General features: G+C 39.9%; 1 protein-coding gene across 6 annotated transcripts in view; it reads left to right on the top strand.

Annotated features, from left to right (window-relative positions):
- The window catches only part of osbpl8 (oxysterol binding protein-like 8), a 94,880-nt gene that overhangs the window by 22,747 nt on the left and 45,696 nt on the right, over nt 1–26,437 (top strand). For 3 of the 6 annotated variants that reach the window (XM_076876129.1, XM_076876123.1, XM_076876121.1), the window contains exon 2: nt 9,282–9,379. Coding sequence is in view for 4 of the 6 variants with exons in the window: in XM_076876123.1 (XP_076732238.1) it covers nt 9,335–9,379 (45 nt within the window). In the remaining 2 variants the exon portion in view is untranslated. Of the gene's footprint in view, nt 1–869; nt 973–9,281; nt 9,380–17,851; nt 17,872–26,437 lie in introns of those variants that run through there. The other 3 variants (XM_076876122.1, XM_076876130.1, XM_076876125.1) reach the window with 3 other exon arrangements.

Below are 26,437 nucleotides of genomic sequence, written 5' to 3'. Positions count from 1 at the left end.
GGAGTCGAGTGTTTCAACCGATCCATAAAACGATGCATTTTTAGACATAAGTTGTAACGGACGCCGTTTTCTTTGTGAGTATTTATTACACAGCGTGCTGCGGGGAGAAGCCTGTTCTAACGTTTGAGTCTAAGGTTTATTTTTTAGCACCTGACTGCTCTTTTTTGCTTCTCATCCATAAACACTGCATACTCTTTCACGTGATTCAGTTTATTTTGAAAAGTCTCAACAGGATCTTGAGCTTTATTGTGAAAGGTTTATGTGGAAATTAAACAAGCGGACAGGCGATGGTGTTACCGTCGTTGTTGCTAACGACAACGCATAAAAACAGGCGCTTGTCTGTCCGCTTAATATAGTGTGGTTATATTAAATATAAGAGAAAGAGAGAACTTTAAGAAATTAATATAGCCACTACAGTGACCATCAAAACCATGATTGCCGTAAACAGTTTATTTTATGACACCACGAAACAAATGATAGCGTAAAATGATACGATAGATGTTTTTATATCGTTATATCGAACGGCCCTAATAATAATAATAATAATAATAATAATAAACGTAGAAGCCACCTGCTGGATAGTGAATGTTCATGAGTCAGACTGGGTGTACCTGTGATTTTGTGTATTTGCTTTTCAGTTGATTCAGATGCACTTCTTACACAGGTATTTTTAATACTTTGGTATTAAGTATTGTGACCCTTGAGTATATTTAAGTCACATGCAGCAGTCGTAGCTTCCGTAGAGCGGACTCTTCTTCTCTGTCATTGCACTCGCACGCACAGAGGAAGCTCTCACTGCTGCTCTGCTGCTGACACCGGCAGCCCTGCAGCACTAGCCTACATTTCAGAGCAAGACGGAGAGAAATATGGTGATGTCACCTCCATGTCTCTCTCTCTCTGCCTCTCTCTCTCCGTCTCTGAGAAGCTGTGTTGTGAATGCGATGGTGCTTTCTGCTGCGCGAGCCGCATGAGGTAGGTCCTCCATTCAGCTCCGCTGTTGTCGTGTAGCACACGTGCATGCTGCATCGGTGTGGTTCCCTGTGTGCTTGTTCAGAATTCAGATTCAGAACAAGCACACCGATTGTCCGTTTCAGTTTACCTGCATGTCACGAGGATAAATGTATTCTGTTATGTTCCTGCGTGTATTAACCTCATCTCGTTATCTCTGTATATGTAGAATGGCTCTGTTAAAATCAGATTCTGATGTACTGAGGTCACATCTCACTACAGCTTGATGACGTGGTCTGATACCAGCTAGTTTCTCAGAATTTGTCCAGTTTCAGAATAGAGGTAGCTGATGATTTTCCACGTTTAGATGAAGCTGCTGATAGCAGCGATCGTGCAGAAACAATGATTAGGATCTTCAGGTTGCACTTTTTTTTTCTTCTTTAAAGGTTATTCTAGGGTCACAAGGTTATCACTCATCTCTGTAGCCTCTGCACTTCCCCAGTGATGTCTGTTCCCTAGTGATCCTTCCATATATACTGTAGAATGATTGCAACCTTAAGCTGAATGTGCCGGCATCTCTGCCTCATATCATCTCTCCTGTTTCTGTTATGCAAGAGGTATCGCACACAAACAGACACACATTATTTGACTGAAGCTGCATGCGTCATACACATTTTTTGTGCAGCTCAGTAGTGGATTCGTGGCTCTGTTCTCTCTGTGATTTTTCTCCCTGTCTCTGTAGCAGGGATGGTTTATTCTGCCTATTATGAGCCAGACTGAGGCAGCCGCAGTGTTTCTCCCATAATCACACTTAACGCTGTGAGGTCACCACAGTCTCCTTGACACTCTAGGAGCATTCTTTAGCATTCCCATCCACATGCTGCTGTTACAGAGCAGATAAATCTATACTACTGATGCTGAGTCTCCTTGTTGTATCCAGAAGCCTTTTATTCATGCAAGGACACACACTTGATGATGGTGCTTCACGTTTTTCTCCCACGAGTAATTGCGATGATTATAGAAAGAAAAAAAGTCTGGAGTGAAGTTACAGCTCTGGATGCTCTGAATACTAGCTGTGATGGAGTGGCTGGTATTTTCACCTCATGAGTCTGTGTGTGTGAGGCACTTTGGCATAAATCGGATTATGTCTGTTCATCTATTGAAAGATTCAGGTTGGCTTTAAAGATATTTATTTTAACAATCTAGAGAGCATCCTCTCTTTGCACATTTGTCTGTCCTAACATGCAACCCACTGCACCCATGGTATCACAGACTACTATCTTAACATAAAGGTAAAGCAAATGCAAATTAACTTAATGGACCTTATAACTCAGTAGTGCTGCTACTGCAAACTCAGAACTTGTCCTTTTGAGGGACAAACGCAGACTGTGTCAGACAAATGGGTATTAAAGTTGACATCGGTGACACAAACTGTTTAACAGAAACTGAAAGTGCATACCGAGACTCTTTAAAGACAAGTAGTTACTCGACACGCATCATATTATTTTGAGCTGTCTGAGGGGAGGGTGATCTAAAATCTGAAATAAACTGAAGAATATTTTTAGCCAGGTCTTCCTAGTGAGTCAACCTGAGGTGTAAACACCATTTTCCTGTCTTTTTCTTCGTTGTTAGATCAGCTTGCGCATCCTTTAGAGTCGAACCTTTAAAAGAGTTTAAGCTACTCAAATGTGGACACAGAGGTGCTATTTAAAGGCTTCTTATATTTATAAGATTGGTTTTGTTTATGGATAAGATTTAATCTGTGCTACAGGAAAGGCTGACAGATATTTATTGGTGCAAAGTTACTATTAGTTTCATAGCCCAATACAGATGCTGCTTTTTATCTTTCATTCTCTGTATTTTCACAGGTACACTGTCAGAATTTTAAGTATTTCTGTTCTCACTAAGGGGAAGAACAATGACAGAGTGAAGTGCTGGATTCTCATTTGCCTGTGCCTACATGTTTAATGTTAGTCACTCTTTGGCCTACATGATTTTATTCTCTTTCAGTCTGACACAGACTTGGGCTATTTTAGCTTTAAAAAGCTGATGTGTGCAGAGTTCAACATGTCTGTACTGAATGATTTCTCAGTAGTGTGGAGTCCTTCTACTACTGTGAAGCAGCAATTAGTGTGTAATATTGTAATAAAGGGTGCATTCAAATTTATATAGTATAATATAATAATATAGGTTCACTGAGATTAAGACACTGGATCCAATAACAGTTGAGCAGCTGGATGACTTTTATTAGCAATTGCTGGTTGTTTGGATGCCTTAGCCAAATGATGTACATGGCACCTGTGGAGTCGGTGCAGGTGCCAGTAGTTTATTTAGATGAATCGGTGATTTCGGTGCATACACAGGATTCGTACAGGAAACATCTAAACAATAAGAAATTGTACTTTACTCAAAGCTGGTAGCCTGCTAGAGGTTTCATTTCTTATCAACCTATGATACTAAGACTCGCGCTATTGCAGTCTAACCGATATAGGGTTTTTAATCCCGATACCGATATTTGGTGGTTTAACAGTATATTTGCAGATATCTTTTTTCCCTTCCATATTCAAGAAATGTAAACTCCCCTGACATTTATTGTGCGCCATTCTTTACTTACTTATTTAGTCTTTGCCCAACTCTGTTGTTGTGTTTGTAGAGTTTCGAGCATAGGTCTCGTCTACAGGAGACCTACAGACCAAACTGTGTATCAACACTGTTTTTGCTGTCAGTAATGTAGTTTTCCGATTTTCATTTACTGGTTGATAAATTCCAATACCGACAGACTGGTTTAATATTGGTGGATTGTGCGGGTAAATTGGACTCTCCTAAATCGTTGCCCCCCCCCCACCCTCTCCATTTCACAATTATACCATTTTGTTGGCAATAACAGTATTGTAGTAAAAGATTTTAATTATTTACCCCTATTCGTAATGTTAGACTAATTTGTATTTTATTGTTGTATTTCTGCTAAATTAGGCTTTATTGTAAAGCTGAAATATGTTTTGCAGCTCGATATCGATTTGTTTGCTCAGTTATTGCTCAAAAATGTCTTTCTTAAAAATAAAGGTTGACAGCCTCCCCAGTCTGGTCCAGAAATACTATAACTGGTTTAATTATTCAGATTTATTATTGTGCAATATGAGTTAACAGCTGAGTCTACGATGTTACACAGGCCTCATCACTTTCTGGGATGGCAGATGACAATATTTGCCATCCCAGAAATGACATCTGCCATTTTTCTTATTTTCCTCCTCCTTTTTTCATGGATTAGTATTTTTCCTTTTTATATGTATTTTATATTCTGAATAATTAAATCTTTGAGCATTTAAATAATAAGGTTTTGATAAAGCATTACTATCATGAACAAACGGTGAATCCAATTTTTTTTTTTAAATAATGGAGCGATTAAACCCATCATCAAAAAACTGAATATACCATACCATACCATACCACCTTTATTTATAAAGCACTTTAACATAAAACCAGAGTTCACAAAGTGCTGTACATGCTAAAAGCATAAGTAAAGAAAATTAAAATATGAAAACTTTTTGTTCTGTGGTTTGCTGTTTGAATTCTGAAATATCAGCACCCAACTTATGACATAGTCACATGGTTTCTCTCAGCTAGCATGGTAGACTTGTATGAGTCACTTAACCATTGGCATTCATTTTCCAAGTATTCAGCAGTGACAGCAGTGTAAATGTGCCTCCCCAGATGTCAGAGAGCTGTCTCACCTTTGGACAGTGGACAGCAACATCAATACAACCAGCTTAGCTTTGGGACATTGGGATTGGAAATTTACACCAAAGGTCACACGGTGCAATGTTTAGAAATTAAAGAAGCAAAAGAAGCGGTAGTGAAAAATATGACTTGTTTGGAAGAACTGCTAGACGAAAGCCTCTGCTCTCTAAAACGAAGATGGCAGCACTGCTTAGGTTTGCAAGGTTGAATCTGGACAACCAGACGAGATGAGTAGAGATGTTTTGCCACCACAGCAAAAACTGAACACAGCACATCAGCACAAATGTCTGATGCCAACTGCCTAGCATGTTGACCACGGGTAATGATTGGGATTTGTTTTGCAGCCACAGGACCAGGGCACCTTGCAGTTATTGAGTTTACCATGAACTCTAGTATTCTAGAGTCAAATGAGACTATCATGCAAACACAGCAGCATATCTACAAGATAAGAACTAGGAAAGAAACGATTCAAGAACAGGACTGCATAGTCTTTTGAAAATGTTCTTTTTCCCATGACTGTACCGTCATATCAACTGTATGAGGGACACATCCAACTATGAAGGACATCAGTGGTATTTCATCCTAGTGATTTTCTTTAAGAACCTCATCATATTGGAAGTACCTTGTAAAACCAACAGTTAGCCTCTGTAGTGTTTGAAAATATGCAACACTATCATTTTTGGGGGGTCTGTGGGGAAAAAAAGCCCAACCCTGCTTGTATTTCTGGCTTTGTTTTGGGGCCCGCTGCCAAGCCACAATTTTAGGATTCCCTCTGTGTTTGCCCTCTATCTTTGGCAATGATGCATAGCTCCTTGCTCACAGACTGCTGTGGTCCAACTGAAACAAGTGCCAGCAAACGATATGACGAAGTCCAGAAAATAGAAGCAGAAGATTAAGTTCCTGTCATTGGCGTGCCTTCTGTTTTATTAATTGACTCTAATAAATCTGCAATTTGACATGCTGTTAACTGAAGATAATAATAATTATCAGGCAGTAAGTAATACTGTTAACAAGTATTGTTAGCAGAAAGAATACTAATGCAAAGTTGAAATTGGATGGGGATTCTTTATAGTGCCAGCTTTTACATAGCCATGAGTAGCCATGCACTGAGTGCCACAGTGCAAAGTCTCCCGTTGTCCACTTTCACCAGGTTACTCTAGGTACAGGGACTTGCTCATATTTAACAATATGGCTTCCTTATTCCAGCAAACTCACCATATAAAAAAACAAAACAAAAAGTAGTTAGTATAATGATGTATTACGTGGCCCAACATGAACAAATCTAGGGCAAATAAAAAGCTATTGTTTATTTAATAATCCCAAGATGGGCTAGGCGTATGTTGAATTGAGAATGTATCAACTGAAAATGTAAGTCAGTGTCAAAATGCCAACTGTATTTGACATTTTATGTACCCCAGAGGGAAATTCTGTCACCATTCCTGTTACTGCTTCAGACTATGTAATAGCAGTAAGTGTTAGCAATCATCACAATAGAGAAAAAACCCTCCTACACACTGCTATAGAACATTCTGATATTTCTAATAATTCTTCCTACCTCAGCTGCTGCTCCCAGCTGAGTCATGTGCTGATTTCTAAAGCTGACTTTGACAACGAGTGGAAAGCATCTGTCTCAGCTTGATGGGTCCTTGAGAATTGAGGCCACATGAAGTGTGTGTGCTGGCTGGAACTGAGGCTGTCGAAGCATTGGAGCGTCTCATTGGTTGAACGACTGGTGGTGGGATTTAATGACCGTGTTGTACTCTGGCTGTTTTCTTGTCCTCGGTCTGATATTGGGTACTATTTGCGTTTCCTTGACTCCTTCCTTCCTGGTACTTTTTTCATCTCTCCTCTTGGCACCTTCATAAGGAAACGTGGTTTAAAATTGGCAGCCGCTCACTTGACTTTGCCAAAATGTTAGTAGGAAAAAGCACTTTTTTTAGTCTGTGATTATTTATCTAAAACTGCTGGCTTATGTGGGGAAGTGGTTAATTGGGTCAAATAAAATTGTATTCTATGCTTATGATATTACCTGTAATGAAGCAGTGCACCACCTTTTGAAAGCCTTTGGGATTTCCTGAACATTTCCTACACACAATTCTGTTTCTCACTAATCTGGCTCACTAACATTGGGCTTGAAACTGTCCTTTTATGTCCTCAGAAGGCATTTGTTCCACACTTTTGAGCTTTGATTGTTCTTGATGAATGGTCTGATTACTGTTCTCAGGCAGGGACACATCAAATTGTAATCTTTAACCTTTATATATCCAGTTAAGAATGTGATCAGACAGTTTTCTCAATAAATAAATAAAGCACTCACAGACTGTATAACTGGTTGTAACTATGGATGATGTCACCCACTGGCTATTGGAACAATATAAAACCCAGAATTGTAAGAGATGGTTGGTGCTGTCTGTCCTGGGACATTCTGAATAGCGGGTGTGTGCGATGACGTTTCATGTGCTGCTGCTAAAAATCTGCAGTACATCCTGTACAAAATGGATTTGACTGCAGATGTCCACATATGGAGATTTAATTAAAAATTCTGTCATATGTCATTTTGGGGGGAAATTTTATGAATAAAATATATTTGAGTCTTTTCCCCCTATATTTTGATGACCTCTTCCCTATATACTGATACCTCAGTATATATCAATAAAATGTGGTTTGATAATCATTAAAATAGTTTTGGCATCTTTCCATAGGTTGCTGCATAGGCAGAGACCACCCTCACTAACCTCTGATACAAACTCAGTCATTTTGTTCTGTATTCTGGTCTGAAATATGCCAAAAAGTAAACAGATAATGAAGCAAACTTTGTGAAAACTCTATCAGTTCTTATTAACGAAGGAATTATTTCTAAAATGACCATCAGCCTATAAAGAGGGCTATGCTTCAGAAAAACGTGTGTCCCACTGGCCATAGTGTGTTCAGGTGTTCTTTCAGGTGGGGCCAACAGATTCATAACATTAACATATCAACATAAAACGGCAATCGGTGTAAGTGACTGATATTTTAAAAAAAAGAAAAAAAAATCATCTCCCCAAAAGCGTGGTGTAATTAACCAGATGGTCTCGCTTGTTCAGGAACTGATGTTCAGGATTTAACGAACAGTAGCATCACAGCTGAATACAATGGAGCAAGACTTTATTATTATTGTTTTTAAATATTTTGCATGGATACAGTGACAAAGTGGAAAGCAAACCGATATCAAGGTTTTCCATTTAGGGATGAATTGCAGATAAGAGTTAGTTAGACAAGTCCATATTAATTACATTTGTTTTATTAATGTCATTAAAAATGTCAGTGTTGCATCTAGTCATGTGATCTACTACAACAATTTCTGAAAAATATTTCACTGCTACAGCAGTTGTTGACCTCATCAATCGCATATTTATTTTGGGTGGATAAGTATAGATACTTATTGTTGATACTTTTTACCTCTAAATGAGTTAAATGCTAAAAAAAATATTAAAAAAAATAAAACCACCCACACAAACACTTTAACCCACTCCCACCACTTTAAATATCAGGATTGGGTGTCATAGAAATCAATGATAACAATGTTGTCATGATACTACTATTCTGCAATGTGCAATACAAAGCAAGTCAATCATGCACGATGCAGTACACTAATTGTGGAATGAACAAGAATAAATAACCCTACAAATAAACAACAGAATCATACATTATTCACACAGTTTGATATCAGTTTTTTTTACGTAAATAATGTCTGTGCAAGTTAGCTAACTTCTATTCACATCCTCATTAATTTCATAAGAAGGGTTGATGTAGAGACGTGGTCTAGAAATTTAGAAACACTCATACGTTCCAGCAAATCTATTCAAATCATGTGCCACTGTTATTTGTAACATTTCACAATATTTTGCCAAATCAATATTTTGCCCCACTCCTTGACAAATATATAAGCAGTAGCAAGTTTCTGTAAATCCAAAGAGTACATTACAACACTTACTCTACTGATGTACCCTTGAGTAAATCCCCATCTGGTCCAGTGGAGCAGCTAAGTGGTAACCAGCACAACCTTCCCCTGGATAGATTAAGATTAAAAACAATGCCACGCTCCAACACTTCTATAGGGAAAACAAGCTCAAGGCAGACAGAAAAAGACGTATTGAAAGGATGAATTTTTCAGGGCTCTCTGGGGAAGGGAACTGAAAGAAAAGCTAATCCTCCATCCTCCCCCACATGCGTTGGAAACGGGCTGTTTATTGAAGGCCTGGAGATATAGCACCCTTGTTTGGGTGGAAAGGGCAATGGTGGATGGTGAGGAGGTTTCTGATTCATTAGAATACAATGGCAAAAATAAGAGAGAGCCTTTGTTCTGCTTCTATATGGCCATCACAACCAGGTTTTTCTCACTTGTAAAAAAATGAGTAGGCATAATGCGGAAAATAAGTCCAATCTTGAAACTAGACTTCCCACATAAGGTGAAAGGACACTTTGAGAAACATGCAAATGAAGGAAAGAAATAACTGCTTTCAAAATAGTCCGTTTTTTTTTTAAACTCCCAAATGAATTTTAGTCACATGTCCACATTAGTCCTCCTGTCTCTGATCTCATCTTCTTCTTCACAGATATGCAGTCTTCAGAGCAGCACTGACAGGCCTAACTCTGGTTTGACACAACCATGGAGTCCTCCTCTGAGTCCCAGCAGGAACCTGAGAAAACTTTGGTAAGTCATAATGCATAAGTGGGTACTTTTCTGGGTAGGCATGTGTTTTTAACATTTTAAGCGAAATTTCTAATGTGATTTATTATCCAAAAATATAAATAAGGACAATAAAGTATGTAAAAGTGCTATATTTTCAGACATTGTGGCAAGCAACTGACACACCCAAGATTACAAATCTGGCAAGTGACCTTAACTTTAAGCTTCACTGTTTTCTTGGCCTATGTGACAGAAAGTACAATTTACACTTAGCGTAAGGTGCTAATATTACCAGCCTGCCACAGACTTTTCAGGCTCAACAAAACTGACACTTGATTAAAGGTCACACAGATATGAGTCATTAAAATGTCCTCAACAAACAGAAATCATGATTTCAGCTACTGAAAAGGAAAAGGGTACGGTCATCTGCAGTTCTTGTTCTTTGTTGTGTGCTGCAATGTAAAGCTGTTGCAACTTCCTGTTGGGCGTTCCTTGTTGAAAGTAGCAAAGTAAAAATCCAGCTTTAAAGTTGAGAAGAAAAGATGTTTATGTCTATAGTTTCATTTGTTCTACTCCTAACAGAGCACACAGCGGGTCTACATTCAGAAATGTAGTTAATAAAATAAAAAGCTGGAAAGCAGTGGCAGCGTGTAACATATAAACTTCAAGTTAGATGTTCTTTGGAGGAGAGATTTTAGGACATTAGAAAAGTACTACGAGCCACACATCATCAGGTTCATCTAAACATTAGATGTTAAAGTATAAATGCATCCAGGGAGACGTTAAGTTTAAGTTCTTTGTAAAATGTGTGTGGTTCAAAGCACATGAAAGCCAGCACTGTGTTTGCTTGTCAAGTGCCAAAGGATTTAAGCTGTTTGGTTGGCAAACAGCTGTTTTTTTTAGATATTTTTCCCCCAAAGATGTTGCGCACTAAGCAGTAATTCTATTATATTTTATATGTTACACAGTAATTGTGTTATTTATGGTGAGCTGCATGAAATTGAATCCAGTTCCAATAGTTTCTGAAATGTTTAAGATGAGGCAAGTTCTTTTGTACTGTGGGAAGCTGTGACAGCCACACTCTGTTATTGCAGTGTGAAACTCAATTCATATACAATCGTGTCAAAGGGGAACCCCAGTCCATTTGTTCTTGATGATTGGACTCAAATATGGCAAGGGTGACAAGGCATGGAGTGCTGACACGCTTTCATTATAAAAAAAACAGAGCCTACAGGTGGTGTGCTGGGTGCAGATGTTGAAGATCAAACGTGCTCTCATCTGAGGATACAGTCATGAAGCGCTCAGAACACATCATCGTCCACGATATGTTGTGTGTATATTAATGCATGTGTGCCTTGAAACATTATCATGCTATTTGCTGGGCCTTTTAAAACTGCAGCTTTAGTTAACGGACAGATGTTAGATCATCACAGTCCGGTAATCTAGTAACTTCCTAGTAACTATTTTGAAAGCAGGGTGAAATCCAGTCACAGCCTGAAGAAATATATGCATATACATTTGTGTCATATGCATAAACATATTTTTGTTTGGTGTATTAGGATAAGATCATTGTTGATAGAGACAGTAAAAATCAATGAAAATTGTATCTCCATAATAGTGTCAGGTAGCTAGCGTCCCCCCCCCCGCTCTCATAAAACACCCCTTCTATCTTCTGTTCTCATTCTGCCCTTTCATTTCACCTTAGTCATAATCCTGAGCAGCCATTTTTGCAGCCAGTAGGAGGGCAATTATGATTGCAGATAACTGGGGTGACAAGAGTGGAGGCTATCTCTCCCACAGGCCTCCACATACAGTGAAACACAATGCCACTGAATGGGAGCGGAGCTAAAAGCCCTGCCTTACTTCTCTGATTCTTGCAAAGAGTGGGAGTGAGCTCTGATAACCTTCAGTCGCTGTTAGTAGCCCAAGCTAATTTCTCACAGCCTGTTTTAGGGACTGCATAATAAAACTGCTGATGCATAAATTAGTTTGAAAGCCATGTTTTAATATTGACTTTGAACTGCTGTTCTTTAAAAAGTGAATTTAATTTAATGAATCTGTACTACTCTGGGATTTAGGCATAAACTTGCTTTGTTGAGCTTCTGGGGCTGCGTGTTATCACTTCATCACACATTATAAGTGACTACAGTGCCAGAATGGTGTGAGACTTAAACTGTGGGATGTACTTTGCTGCAGGCTCATCCCGCTGTTGCCTGAAAAGGGTGCCTCCCAACCCCAGATGAAAGGCTCTGGGAAGCATGCCGGGTGTCTGCCGCTTCTCCCTTAACTCTGACATCCTCACAGTCAGGAGACACTTCAGGAATGTTTATGGCAGCCCACCCCCTCCTGTTTCAAACATCCACCGTCATCCAGTCTGCTGTCATTTACATTGTACATACTGAAATGAAAGCACTGGTGACCTGCTGGTCATAATAGGCAGCAGTGAAAAGGCACAACAACCATTATGCAGTTGAACAATGGGTTTGAGGTAGCTCAGAGGTAGAAGAAGAGAGTCTGTGGCTCAGAGATCATCAGCTAAGGTATTTGAAATGAATGAGAAAAAGCTCATTTATTTCATGGCCTTTTGCATGGCACCACTCCCCAATCCTCCCCCACAACTGAGCCTCTTAGTTGCCAATGAGAATGCACAATTTAGAAGTTTAGGCCAACTCCAACATGAATGTTTAAAGAAAAAACCATCTCACCATTTTGTACGGTAATAAGCAAAGATGTTTGAATTATGAACAATTAAATTTTGGAGACTCTCTTTAACTGACACTGGGTAAGGGGCAGTGTACCCCCTGGACTCATCTTTTCAGTCACCATCAGTGGTTTACACGGGGAGAGAGTAACATTAACCCTTTACAGCGCAGTTACAAAAGTGTCTGCTCCTCTTCTCTACATAAATAGTAAATTGCCTGTATCAACGTGAATATGTATGGATATAACTGCGGTCAAAATTGCTTCCACCCTGTTTCTTACTTTGATAATAAAAATCTGCAGATGCTGTAAGCCCTTAGTGAACTCTTCTCATGCATGTCAGGAAGCCCTGCACAGTCGCTGAACCACTTTGATCTACTTTTGAGGGAGCAGGGTGTTCAGGGGAGAACTTGGTTAACATAGCACTAGCGCTGTCACATATACTGTGTGGCACATTATGTTGCACCAGCAAGTATGCGTCTCTTATCATGAACAGATAGTAACTGACTGCAATTAGTGAACATTAGTGTACCGATACTAGCTGCACAATGGAAACACTTTCCAGCTGTTTCTATATGTATGTATACGTTCAGATTTCCAGTTCTAGGTTATCCTGAAGCTTTTGACTGATTAAATTTCCTACCAGTCGAAAAAAAAACAAGCCTTTTGGTAAGTTAAGGGAATGAGCACCTATGTAAACAGCACCTTCAGTTGTTTAAACTTTCAGCTGTGAAAGTTGCCCACCACAGCCCTGACTTCAAATGCAAGTTCAAAGTCAGATTATGCTTCGTTCAGAACACTGTTCAGACTAATAGTCAGGAATATTTATTTTGCCCCAGGTATCGGCAAAATAAACAGAGCGGCTCTGATGAAAAGATTTCAACTAGCAGAGCTTATAGAGACTCTTTGTACCGAAATCCAAAATGCCACATAATGTCACAGGAGGAAGAAGCAACAGGAGGCTTCAAGGAACCAGAGGTGAAAATTGGCTTCAGGCTCCTCTTGGGGAGTGAGGAACTGAGGCCGCCTTACTTTGTAAGCATCACTGTGTAGATGAGGGTGGTGTTGACAGAGCAGAGGTGACAGCGTGGGCTGATTAAACACATTGTCACCACTAAAACAAACTGGTTAAAGTAAACAGGAAAAGCAAGCTCATCTTTCACAGCGTTGACCTCAGAAACTGAAACTGAAAGCTAGAAAAAAACAGTAACTTTGAAAAGATGATGTGGCAGCTGTAGCTGATTTCTAAACTGATAAAGCTTCCCTTCCTCTTTGCTGGTGTGCACACTGACAAACAGGTGAACACCACTGTTGGAGTATCGACTTCCTCAACTTGATTGTCTGCTCATGAGCTGTAGTTATGATGCTAGAAGAGTGGCAGCTGTCCTCGGAGTCCTGTGTAGTGTCACATATGATACATGGCACTTTTACAGATCGTTGTTGTTATGACCACTGAAGTGCAAATTATAGCCTTTGTTTTCAACAGACAAAGAACAAGTGAAGTGGAAAAACAATCAGAGGAACTGAAGGTTACTTATAAATAAGTGGTCTGCTACTGGTATAGCAGCCTTCTACTCAATTCTGAGCACTCAAAGTGCATATATATTTATATATATACATAAGCACTTTTATCTAACATTCACACACACTCACACTCCAATGGATGCATCAGGGCAAATCGTATAAGGGCCGTTGATCGATCTGCCGACCTTCCCATTGGTAGACGACCCATGCAAAGAAAAAATATCTCCCTATTGAGTATTCTAGATGCTGAATCAATGCTTGGGCTTAAAATTTGTTAGCAGTAGATTCACAGAGTTCATTAGAGTTAAATGAATACATTATTTTTGGGTCTGTGTTTCCACAAGCCCCGCTAATGCTAGTGACTTATTCATCATGAAGAAAACAAGACAGTCGATCGATCGATTACTTGCGCAAGGGAGGCCTCGTCTGTGTCCACCACGAAAATGACCCCGACGGCGGCCTTCTCTCACTGCCTTTTATTGAGAGACAGTTCACACAAAACACATCACAGCAAAGCAACGGCCGCATGGTTCTAAGACGAGGCATTGTATGTATATGTGTGAACTTCTGTACGAATGTGTGTGTGTGTGTGTGTGTGTGTGTGTGTTATGTGAGAATGTGTGTGTGCTTGTGTGTGTGTGTAAGAATGTGTGTGTGTTACCTCCTGCTGACCAAAGGGTCATAAAAGCAGGAGCAACATCACAAGAAGCAGATCTTCCAGATAGGATGCATCTGCAATAAAACATTACAGCCCCCCCCACCCAGAACCTCGAGAATCTGGGGGGAAGGACAGTGGAATTCCTTTCATCAGAGTTGGCAAGCATAAAATGACAACATTTAACAATTCACTCTAACAATTATACCCTTTTTTTCAGTTTCTCGTGTGTCATATCGGTGTTTGAAGACATTTTTTTCGCATAGTTTTATGTGAAGCATTAACCAGTCTGTTTTTATACTGAGTTGAGTATTTTTCACTATGTCAGGCCTTCTTACGCAGTTTGCTGACAAACAGAGCTTTTCAGCAGAGTTTAGCAGTAAGTAGTAAGTTGTACTGAGGGCTGTTATTTCCTATATAGTCATTTCCTGAGTTCTTTAGCGAGTGGTTTGTGTCTGTGTTTGTCTAAGATCTGAATTTTGATAACACCGCTGAACATATACCACAGACTGCATGTAGTTTTGGAGCTACTATTACTCCTTAATCCTGTTCAAACGTTTTCTATTTTTGATGCAAACTGTCAGGTAAGAAGTAGCTTTGTTAGCATGAAGTAATGTAGTGTTCTGACAGGTTACAGAAAATCCCCCCCCCCCCCCCCCCCCAAAAAAAAACAACAACAAAAAAACAAAAAACAAAAAACAAAAACAAGTAATAATTACAGGCTTGCTTGCATTTCATGTTAAGGAGTAGACTGAAACAGTAAAGCTAACTTCACAGTTTCACTGTGGGAAAAACCCAAACATTTAATATTTGAATTGTCACTACTATTTACAATAAAGGCTCCATAAAGAAGTTTCGCTAAGAGAAACATTGAAATGTTTGATTTCTACAAGTGCCACATATAGAGTCATCACCAATGGGAAACCTGATTTACATTCAAACCGATAACAATCGTGTCTTTACCCATAAAACTAATGTGTGTGAGTTTTTAAAAAAAGTTTTTAAAATTGTCATTAGAAAGCTCTGCTTCTTTTAAAAACGATCTCTGAACATTTCTTAAGAAAAAAAAAAGAGTAAAAAAACCCTGTAAAACCAGATTTCTTAAATGATATTAATGGGTTAACAGTGCAGCTCGTGTCTCTAGTATAAAGAGTGCTTTGTTTCTTCTTTGAGAAAACGCTGTCTGCAGATGAACTTTTTGGTCTAATTTTAATGGCCAGTGCAGCAAATGAGTTTTACGTGTCTGAGTGTGTTCGATAGAGCTGGTTGACTTTGTTCATGCTCTTTGCGTAAGACTCTGGTTGCTTCCACTATTTGAACTGCAAAGTGAGAGAAACAGGCGTTTTTTGTGAAGCTGAAAATAACTTTGAACCCTGACTTATGAATCACAGTCATCTCTCCCAGCAGGCTACATGCTGACTGCCTCCTTAAGACTACCAACATATACAATCAGCTACCTCTGTTATGACAGAGCTTTTTTTTAAATTTTTTTTTATTCATGTGCACCACTTTTCTTTGAAAGGTTATTTCCAGATTTCGGAGCAGATGTATTCTTACTCTAATTTAGTCTTTTTCAGTTCCTCACATCTTTGGGTTAATAAGTTGCACGTCTCTCTCTCCTGGAAGACATTCACAGTGTGGCATCTGGTCTTTCACATAGAATGTGCCCTAAATAGTGCTGTATCAAATGTGAAGAAAAAGTTCAGTCCTTGGTTGCTTTTCAGTTCCACGTAGGTGACCGATCACCGTATTGGGCTGGTGTTAATTCAGAAATGCTTAGACACAGACTCACTTATCTTCCCTCAGAGAGGTATGTGGAGGAATGGGGAGAATTTCAACCACCGATCCAACCAGTCTTTGAGAGTTGGGTCCTGACAGGCTGGTAGTTATTGATACTATCTTAACACTAGTAAGCAACGCTGTCTTTTATTCTAAAAGCACAAGAATGATGCTCTGCACACTGTGTTAACATGTGTATGTAGCATCCATGCATTAAGTTTGTAGAGGTACAGAGAGTACAGAAAAAGGAAGAAGCCATCTTTTTTCTTTAATTGTACAGCGACCTCCATCGATTTGCGGTTCAGTATTCGTGAATTCACCTATTCCTGGATTTTTCTGTGGAACATAACTCGGATAATTCGCCTATTTGCTGATTTTTTTTTTTTTTTTTTTTTTAAATTTTCATAGAGCTAAAATGTTTGATAATTATTTTCATTAGGATGATCGTTTAAGATATATTTGGTGTTTGAACTGTTAAAATAGAAAGTTATAAACGTTTTTAGAGGGGGGAGTGGACTGTACTGATGACTGTAAAGTAGTAGTACCTGGGGTTGTAACACAAGTACTCTGAAGTCCTGTTAACTTAATTTGTAAATAATTAATAATAAATTCAAGATAATCAAAAGTAATTCAATTTTATGTTATTTTTAATATATTTAAGTAAACAGAAATTAGGTTTATTCAGCATATTATACAGTATGTATTATATTATATGTAACAGATACATTGTGCCTGTGAGCACTGTGACTTGCCAAAGAGAAGAGGGTGGGGAAAAACTGTTGGCACATCTAAGTTTCCACCCACATTAAGTTTGTTTTTTCCCATGTTATATTGTCCTGTCACCAGTAAGGTTTACATGCTAGCTAGCAACAGATTAGATGAGAACCACAACAGGCTCTGTTCAGCAGCTACTGCTGACTGTACTTGCCCCCCCCCCCCCCATCGCTCAACCTTTGAAACCTTCTTCTAGGCTACTTGCAAAGATGTCGAAGTATTTATAAAGTAAACGCTGCAGACCTCATGAGACACTGGACAAGTCTAAATGCGTTGGCTGAGTCTTGTTTTGCAGATTATTTGCGCTTACTGAAGATGCCACAGCAATCAGACTGAAACTGGAGTGTGCGCGTGCGTGCGTGCGTGCGTGCGTGCGTGCGCGTGTGCGTCCTCCTTTGGGGTTATTTTCCACGATGGCTTCGGAAATCGGCACTTTGGTTTATTGGTACAGAAGAGCCGTGTGGTTACAGTAGCCACGCTCGAGGGGATGCATGCCTTTCTGCAATAACTGCTTCAGCGCACTACGTTTTAATTGTGGCTGCCAGTTCAGTCCTTTATAAACAGAAGACAGCCTACTTCCTTGTTTTTGCAGTTGTGCGGGTGCTTTGCTGCTTTGCGTGTCAGTCAGATGATGTTGGGCTGAAAAACATGTTTGCGTTGTTGTAAAACGGAGAGTAAAAACATTGTTTCATGTTTTTTTGTGAAGATGGAAGGTGAGATATCAAGAGAGACAGTCATGAGTGCTTTTGAGGATAGATAAAAGCACTCATGACACAGTAAATAAATGCCTGCGATGTAATGCTTGAGTGGGACAATAAGAATTTTACTGAAGGCTGTGAGTGATGAGAAGAGGAAGAAAAGGACTGGCCAAGAGAGGAAACGGCGTTCATCATAGAGAGGCTTAAATTCTCTTGCATGCTTGTTCTCGGTGCTGCCTTGTCTCCTCCCTTTAGTGTTTGGTTTGTGTGTGTGTGTGTGTGGGAGACAGAGACGGGCTGTGCTCAGTGGCTTGTTGTACCAGGTTTAGTCCGATCAAGACGTGGTAGCAGCGACAAGCTCACATCCCTCTGCTGACTGACACATGGTACGCATTTCCTTTGTTTCTGTAAGTGAACCTTAACACTGCATGTGTGTCTGCTGGGTTGGTTGCAGTTACAGTTGATCACAGTGTCGCTTTAGAAGAGCTTTGATCTAGAAGATGCTTTGTTTCTTTGAACTACTGCTGCAGTAAGAGTAAGTAATTTGAAGCTCTACATGTAACTGTTTGTGATAAGGTTTCACACAAAAACACAGAGCCTGCCTTGTTGTTTCCACTCTGTTTGTTTACTTAGTGTGTTGTCACTGAATGAAGGCCAACTCTCACTGCGTGCTTTGCTCAAGGGCTGTGGGTACAGCCAACTCAGATTGTATTGCTTCTGTTGGAGCTGTAATGAAGAGTTAGATGGCTCAGTATGTGTCTTCACAGATTTCTTCTCAAGTGTAAGAATAAGGAAGGCTGCTGCAGCTGAAGCATGGATCCACTCAAGCCTAATGATGGGAGGGGGGCTGACTCTAGTTGCTTGCAAGCAAGCCACAGGCAGGAATACAACTACATTATAACAGCATAATAGCTCCTTAATGCAACCCTCTCAAGTCCAATTAAAACCCTAATGAGGCCTACAATGAGATCACAATGAAGCATTTTTTTCTTTAAGTCAGATCAATTAACAGCAGAAACGGCAGACCAGATTCTTAATTGTCTGACCATGTGTGTGTCTCATTTAAAGGCAAATTACCCAATTATGTATTGGTGCACTAGAGTTATGTAACAGCAGTGTTTTCCAGGAATGATTGTGTTTCTGTTTAATTATATTCCCCTCCTGCAAAAGAAACCCTGCGGGAGTCTTGGAGCTATCCAAGGGCTGCAGGCAGCTAGGACTGGAGTGAGTGTAATCAGATTGACAGTACTGGCCAAGCCCTGAGCTTGTTCATTCTGAACAGCTGCTGGCGTCTGGAGCCAGATCTTAGAATAAAGAAACAGGATAAAGAATGAATTGTGAACGCGCATTTAGCGAGTATTACACAGAGGTCTTAAGTGACTTTCCAATTCCAAAATCACTCAAATTCTAGCGTTATCAGATAAATACACTGATCAAAAAAATTAAAGAAACTCTTGGAAAACGCTGATTTTTTCCCCCCCATTCTCAATGGGACAGTGTAATGTTTGAGGAACTAAAGGATGCCACATCGTTTGATGGGAATGAAAATTCAGTGGGCCACAACAACAAATAGTACTCACTAGTTTGTATGGCTCCCACGTGCTTGTATGCATGCCTGACAAAATTTGGGGATGCTCCTAATGAGTCGATGGATGGTGTCTGGTGGGATCTCCTTCCAGATCTGGACCAGGGCTGAACTCCTGAACAGTCTGAGGTAGGGCTGTGCGATTTGACCAAAATCTCATATCCCGATATAAGACATCTATCGTCCGATAACGATATAAATCACAACAATGTTACATTTTCTGTAAAATCTGTGAATCTCAGGCAGCTCGACTTGCGTGAAGTGTTTCCAGCTGGACGTCGTGTACCTGGAGTCGAGTGTTTTAGCCGATGCATGAAACGATACATTTTTAGACATAAGTTGTAACGGCGCCGTTTTCTTTGTGAGTATTTATTACACGGCGTGCTGCGGGGAAAAGCCTGTTCTAACGTTTGAGTCTAAGGTTTATTTTTTTAGCACCTGGCGGCTCTTTTTTACTTCTCATCCGTAAATAATCTGCTCTTTCACATGATTCAGTTTATTTTGAAAAGTCTCAACAGGATCTTGAGCTTTATTGTGAAAGGTTTATGTGGAACATAAACAAGCGGACACGCGATGGTTTTACCGTCGTTGTTGCTAACGACAACGCATAAAAACAGGCGCTTGTCCATCTGTAGTGTGGTTATATTAAATATAAGAGAAAGAGAGAACTTTAACTAATTAATATAGCCACTACAGTGTCCATCAGAACCATGAAAAAATATCGCCGTAAACAGTTTATTTTGCGACACCACGAAACAAACGATAGCGTAAAATGAAACGATAGATGTTTTTATATCGTCATCCGATATATATCGTTATATCGAACAGCCCTAGTCTGAGGTGCAGCCTTGCAGCATCAGATGGACTGAAACATAACGTCCCGGTGTTCTGTTGGATTTAGGTCAGGCATTAATGGGGGCCAGTCAGTAGTATCAATTCCATCATTCTCCAGGAACTGCCAGGAACTCTAGCCACATGAGGTCAGGCATTGTCCAGGAGTAACTCAGAACACACTGCCCAGTGTATTGTGTGACAGTGCGTTCAAGATTTCATCCCGATAGCTGCAGTCAGGGTGCTGTCCCTCCATGGATATGCTGCTAATTCTAGTATTATATGGCTAATGCCAGTTGGGCTCCATGGTGCCTGATACAGTAACATAAATATTGATATTTACATTGTTCACATTGTAAGGCGCTTTACCAAACTGTATTTACATTTTTGTCCTGGGGCGTTTTCATTTTACAAAGAAGCAGGTAGTGTTAGTGGTTGCTAGTAGAAATGTGCTGGACGTTTGTTGTGACGAAGGGGAACTGGGTCAATTTCAGAAATGCAGTTTACCTAAGTCAACTTTCAACAGGCCTATGAAGTTATGTCCGCCTCACCCTCCTTCAGGTTTGTGATGTGCTGTTTTTTTTAATAACTTCAATAATTTACCCTGTGTCTGGAACAACTGATTTTTAAGATGCTGAGGTAGTGAAGAACTAGGTGTTCCATGACAGGACTTAACTAATCAATTGGTGCTGGTTATGTCGGTCTATCATAAGAACTCCCTTTCACCTCCCTGCTGCTCTGGGCTTGATAAAACTGAGATTCCATTCTGTGTGAAATCCACCCAGTCACCCCCACTTTCCCAGTTTTAAAGACTTGCGTGATGAAATGCTACAATTTCATGAAATGCTGTTGATCACCTGTATCAGGTTTCACATTTCTCCCCCATCTCCCAACATGATTGTATAAACTCCTTTATATTGTAAAACCGATATTTTTTTTAATCTACTTACTTCTGCGACACCTACAAGGGGTTGTTATCAGACTTAGAGTTAGGAATGGAGAGACAGGATGATGAACAGAAACGCACTGGGATTCTTCCTGTTTGCTCCAGTGTTTCTGCTTAGAATTATCTCTGTATGGATTTCCTGTCTGACCCTGCATTGCTTCCAATTTCCATGTCACACACTACTTCAGTTTATCTCGAGTAGAAGTTAAAGCTTACATTTAATTGCAATTGAGCATCTTCCAAGGCATGCTATTTTGTGTGGAAATCGAATTTTGACCCTAAAAAAATGTTGAAAATCCAGTGGTGTGCTGAATATATTCAGCAGTCTACACTGTAAACTCTGCTTTATCATAAACAACATTTAGAGTGAAGCAGCACTTAAAGCTATGTTGATCAGCCAGTTGTTGTTTTCTGCCCATTTGGAAATTACTGTCTATCAAGTAATATTTAAAGCCATTGCCTGCTAAGTATCAATTTAAGTGTTTTAAATGGAATATTGAGAAAATACTAAAAATGGCAAACATTTAAGAGACTCGTTCTGCAACACTGTCACTACTTAAACTACGTAAAGCTGTCAGGTTTGCACTGATCCAAGCATTTGTTTGGCGTACAATTGTTATTTTACATCACTGAGTTCATATAATATGAGGCAGTAACTGTAGCTTGTAAGTGGATGGAAAGATTTTGAGGCGAGGGGAAGACTGAGTCAAAAGTCAGACTCATTCTGAATCATAACACAGTCACATCTTAAGACACGGACTTAATGATGTTTTTAGAATCAGAATAACTCAAGTCTCAAAATTGAACTTCCTGCAGTGGTTCTCTCTATATTCATGGAGCCATTGCAAAGAGGAACTGCTAGTAGCTAATTTGAATACTTTCAGTAGCATCAATAGAAAATCAAAACGTGAGTTCCAGTGTTCCTCACTGTATCTACAGTGGGGCAAAAAAGTATTTAGTCAGCCACCGATTGTGCAAGTTCCCCCACCTAAAATGATGACAGAGGTCAGTAATTTGCACCAGAGGTACACTTCAACTGTGAGAGACAGAATGTGAAAAAAAAATCCATGAATCCACATGGTAGGATTTGTAAAGAATTTATTCGTAAATCAGGGTGGAAAATAAGTATTTGGTCAATAACAAAAATACAACTCAATACTTTGTAACATAACCTTTGTTGGCAATAACAGAGGTCAAACGTTTACTATAGGTCTTTACCAGGTTTGCACACACAGTAGCTGGTATTTTGGTCCATTCCTCCATGCAGATCTTCTCGAGAGCAGTGATGTTTTGGGGCTGTCACCGAGCAACACGGACTTTCAACTCCCGCCACAGATTTTCTATGGGGTTGAGGTCTGGAGACTGGCTAGGCCACTCCAGGACTTTCAAATGCTTCTTACGGAGCCACTCCTTTGTTGCCCGGGCGGTGTGTTTTGGATCATTGTCATGTTGGAAGACCCAGCCTCATTTCATCTTCAAAGTTCTCACTGATGGAAGGAGGTTTTGGCTCAAAATCTCACGATACATGGCCCCATTCATTCTGTCCTTAACACGGATCAGTCGTCCTGTCCCCTTGGCAGAAAAACAGCCCCATAGCATGATGTTTCCACCCCCATGCTTCACAGTAGGTATGGTGTTCTTGGGATGCAACTCAGTATTCTTCTTCCTCCAAACACGACGAGTTGAGTTTATACCAAAAAGTTCTACTTTGGTTTCATCTGACCACATGACATTCTCCCAATCCTCTGCTGTATCATCCATGTGCTCTCTGGCAAACTTCAGACGGGCCTGGACATGCACTGGCTTCAGCAGCGGAACACGTCTGGCACTGCGGGATTTGATTCCCTGCCGTTGTAGTGTGTTACTGATGGTGACCTTTGTTACTTTGGTCCCAGCTCTCTGCAGGTCATTCACCAGGTCCCCCCGTGTGGTTCTGGGATCTTTGCTCACCGTTCTCATGATCATTTTGACCCCACGGGATGAGATCTTGCGTGGAGCCCCAGATTGAGGGAGATCATCAGTGGTCTTGTATGTCTTCCATTTTCTGATGATTGCTCCCACAGTTGATTTTTTCACACCAAGCTGCTTGCCTATTGTAGATTCACTCTTCCCAGTCTGGTGCAGGTCTACAATACTTTTCCTGGTGTCCTTCGAAAGCTCTTTGGTCTTGGCCATGGCGGAGTTTGGAGTCTGACTGTTTGAGGCTGTGGACAGGTGTCTTTTATACAGATGATGAGTTCAAACAGGTGCCATTCATACAGGTAACGAGTAGGGGACAGAAAAGCTTCTTACAGAAGACGTTACAGGTCTGTGAGAGACCAAATACTTATTTTCCACCCTAATTTACGAATAAATTCTTTACAAATCCTACCATGTGAATTCATGGATTTTTTTTTTCACATTCTGTCTCTCACAGTTGAAGTGTACCTCTGGTGCAAATTACTGACCTCTGTCATCATTTTAAGTAGGGGAACTTGCACAATCGGTAGCTGACTAAATACTTTTTTGCCCCACTGTATAGCAGTATTGTGCTTAATATTTACATTCCTCAAAGTGCCAAATGCAAAGAACTTTTATCCCCAGTTTTGTTTTTTGGGTCTCTTTTACACACCGTCTGCTGTAGTCCACAGTTTCAGACTTTAACAACAGCCATTCTAAGCAGCTTCTGTTACATCTGTCTGAAAGCTTGGCTCCACTACATGATTAGCATCAGGCAAGGCATTACAGGAGCATGTATTTCATTCTGAGCTATATCAGAATTTCCAGGGCACAGAGATGTACTTAAAGACGGCATAATGACACGGCTTGGTTTCAACAGGGTAATTAACAGGAGCAGCCTCACTGTCAGGCAGCCCTGTGGGTCTCCACACCTGCTCCCTATCACAGGGTTGAAAAGCTACCGACTTAAACAGGTTTCAAACTGCATTGGTACTGTATCCCAGCACGCAGTGTTCATCATTTTGTCCACACCTTTCTTTCTAGTATGTAAGCCTAACACCTACAGCTCTCCCAAAACATTAAACAGAAGGATTATACACCTGTGTTTGAGCATGTGGAAATCAAGTGCAGTAAACAAAAACGGACTAGTTTTAGCAGCGATGTTCCAATTACATCATTGACCAGGAAGGAAATTCTGCACGGTCATCATTCACTCTGCCCGATTGCTTTTGGTTATTCTGTGGAATTGACACAGATGAAACAATAAAACATTTGCCATTCACTTTTTAACAGACTTGCATGATGGTTGCTCCCTCTTTACTGAAATAAATACCTTGGCTCACCCTGTAAATTCAGGTTATGGGCTTGGCTCTTGCCTTACTTTGGCAGTATCTTGGCCAGTGCATACAGATCTCTGTGAGCCCATACCATTAGACGTTTCATTTGTGATGCCTGCTGTAGTTCCACTCCAGTTGTAAATAAGCCACCCTTTGGTCAGCACCCATGAGCACCATCCCATACTGCAGCTCTCTACCTCTGAAGTCGGCCTTTAGCCAGGGACTTTCTGACGGATGTGCCAGACTTTGAAGATACTCTGACAGGACTGCGTGCTGGCCTGCAGTGGTTTCACACTAAGACTGCTGCAGAAGGGATATTTGAGTTTCATTAGATTGCAGCTTAGAATATTTTACATGATTAAACAGTGTATTGCACAAATGAGATGTGAAGTACTCTGTTATGATGTAACATTTTATTGTACTGCTCCTCTTTATGCAGATATTTCTTCCATCAATCACTTGAGGCAGCCCAGAAACCTCTTTATTGTAAACGAGGAGCAAACTAAGTGTAAGCAGATCTAATGAACGCACTTTCTAACTTTGTAACTATCCAGTGAAATTGGCTTTGCATTCTGAAAAAAAAGTCACTTTTGAAATCATTTTATGAGACAAAACAAACCTGTTATTAGAATAAGTGCTTCTGTGTTGCTTTGATGTTTAATGTAACAGGACTCTTTCTACCGTCCATCAGGACGTCTACTAGAAAACCCCTGAACCTGTTAGGTTGTTCCCTTCAGGGAGTTTTACTTTAGAGCAGTTAATTAATTCATTAAAAAAATATAATTTGCTAATCAACAAATTGGTCATTTGTTAAGCAAAATACAGTTGGAGTGTTTTTCTACTTTCCCAGAACCTGAAGTCTAAATGGCTCCAGTGCTGTTCCTGCTGTCCTCTGTGTTTGAACGTCAGGAGGTTTCAGTTAGTGCTTATCACGTCAGGAATTAGGTTTTAATTGAATTTACATTCTTTCATACAGCAGTCTATGATGGATAGGACTTGGCACGAACCAGCTTGTATGAGGTTAATCTTTTAAAAATGCATATCTTAATGTCATTATGTAAAAACTGGTTTGCATGCTGTCTGTGTGGAGAGCAGAAATTTTGAAACCACTGCCTATTGTCTGGTGATGACTTAGCATTTTATTGGTAAAGTTTATCTATGATGACTGGCACATTGCAACAAAATTTGAACTGTTCGCTCTGCTGATATACTGCATCCATCCATCTTTACTTATAAAGCACATTAAAACAACCACAGGTGACACAAAGTGCTGTTACATTGGAATAAAAATCGAATCATTTTAAGACTTGGTTCTTACTGGCTAAAGAAACTAACCAGTGAACTAAGAACCACTGGGTTCCCAGACTGTTTAGTTTTGTTCAGTTGCAGAGTCTACAAATAAGAAATGTGATAACCATACAGTGGTTTTCCTGATAATAAATGATGAGTTTTATTTGCAGTTTATTGGCTGAGGGAGGGTTTTTATAGACAGCACAGTTCTGGGAAAAGAGGGTGAGGTGTTTTTTATGAGGAACTCTTCAGTTAGTAAACTATTTGAATTGCTGAAAGCACATTAGCACATGCATTTCGAAACTCCTTTGCTGATATACACTATGGGTAGTATAAGTGTGAACGCGACCATTAGTTTGATACACAGCTGGCAAAGCTTCTAATCTAACAGTAGTGATTAAGCCAGAGTCACAACAGCTGCTGTTCCATATTAGCTGTGATGGCTAATATGAAAGGTTTTTCTTCACTTCATGTCTTAAGCATGCAGTGGTTTTCCTGAAAATTAAATAATGAGTTTTGTTTGCAGCTCTTCAGGTTTGGCGTGCTTAGTAATTATTTAGTAATCAGTTGTTTTGATGTCTTTCAGCTTGTTGTTTTGCTTTTACAGCCCACAGGTTTACTGTTTGGGTTTGAGGATATGAGGCAGCTGGTGAGTGGAGAGCAGTGGACAGCAAAAAGGAGCTAGAAGGACAGTCTCTGCTCGGTCCTGCTATCGGGGTTAGAGAAATCCTATCTGTGTGGGAGTGTGTGCGTGTGTGCACTGCAATAGCATGCACAATGCTGTTGGAAAAAACAAAAGCATAACATTCAAATGGAGAAACTCTCAGTTTCGATTGCTAAGCTCGTTCTTAATTGAATAAAATGTGTATGTATGTTAATGGTGCAATTGAATTTATGAAACGCTCAGAGATGTTTTAGTTTTAGTAATCTCCAGTACTTTTAAAATCGTAACAATATTATTCCTGCTGACACAATTATAAATCAGTGCTGTGCTGTTTAATTCTAAGCCTCTGTCTGATAACATA

The sequence above is a fragment of the Maylandia zebra genome, linkage group LG17 (assembly GCF_041146795.1).
Source record: "Maylandia zebra isolate NMK-2024a linkage group LG17, Mzebra_GT3a, whole genome shotgun sequence".
Classification (NCBI taxonomy): domain Eukaryota; kingdom Metazoa; phylum Chordata; class Actinopteri; order Cichliformes; family Cichlidae; genus Maylandia; species Maylandia zebra.
The sequence above is the reverse complement of the archived record's forward strand: the minus strand, read 5'-3'. Positions and strand labels throughout refer to the sequence as shown.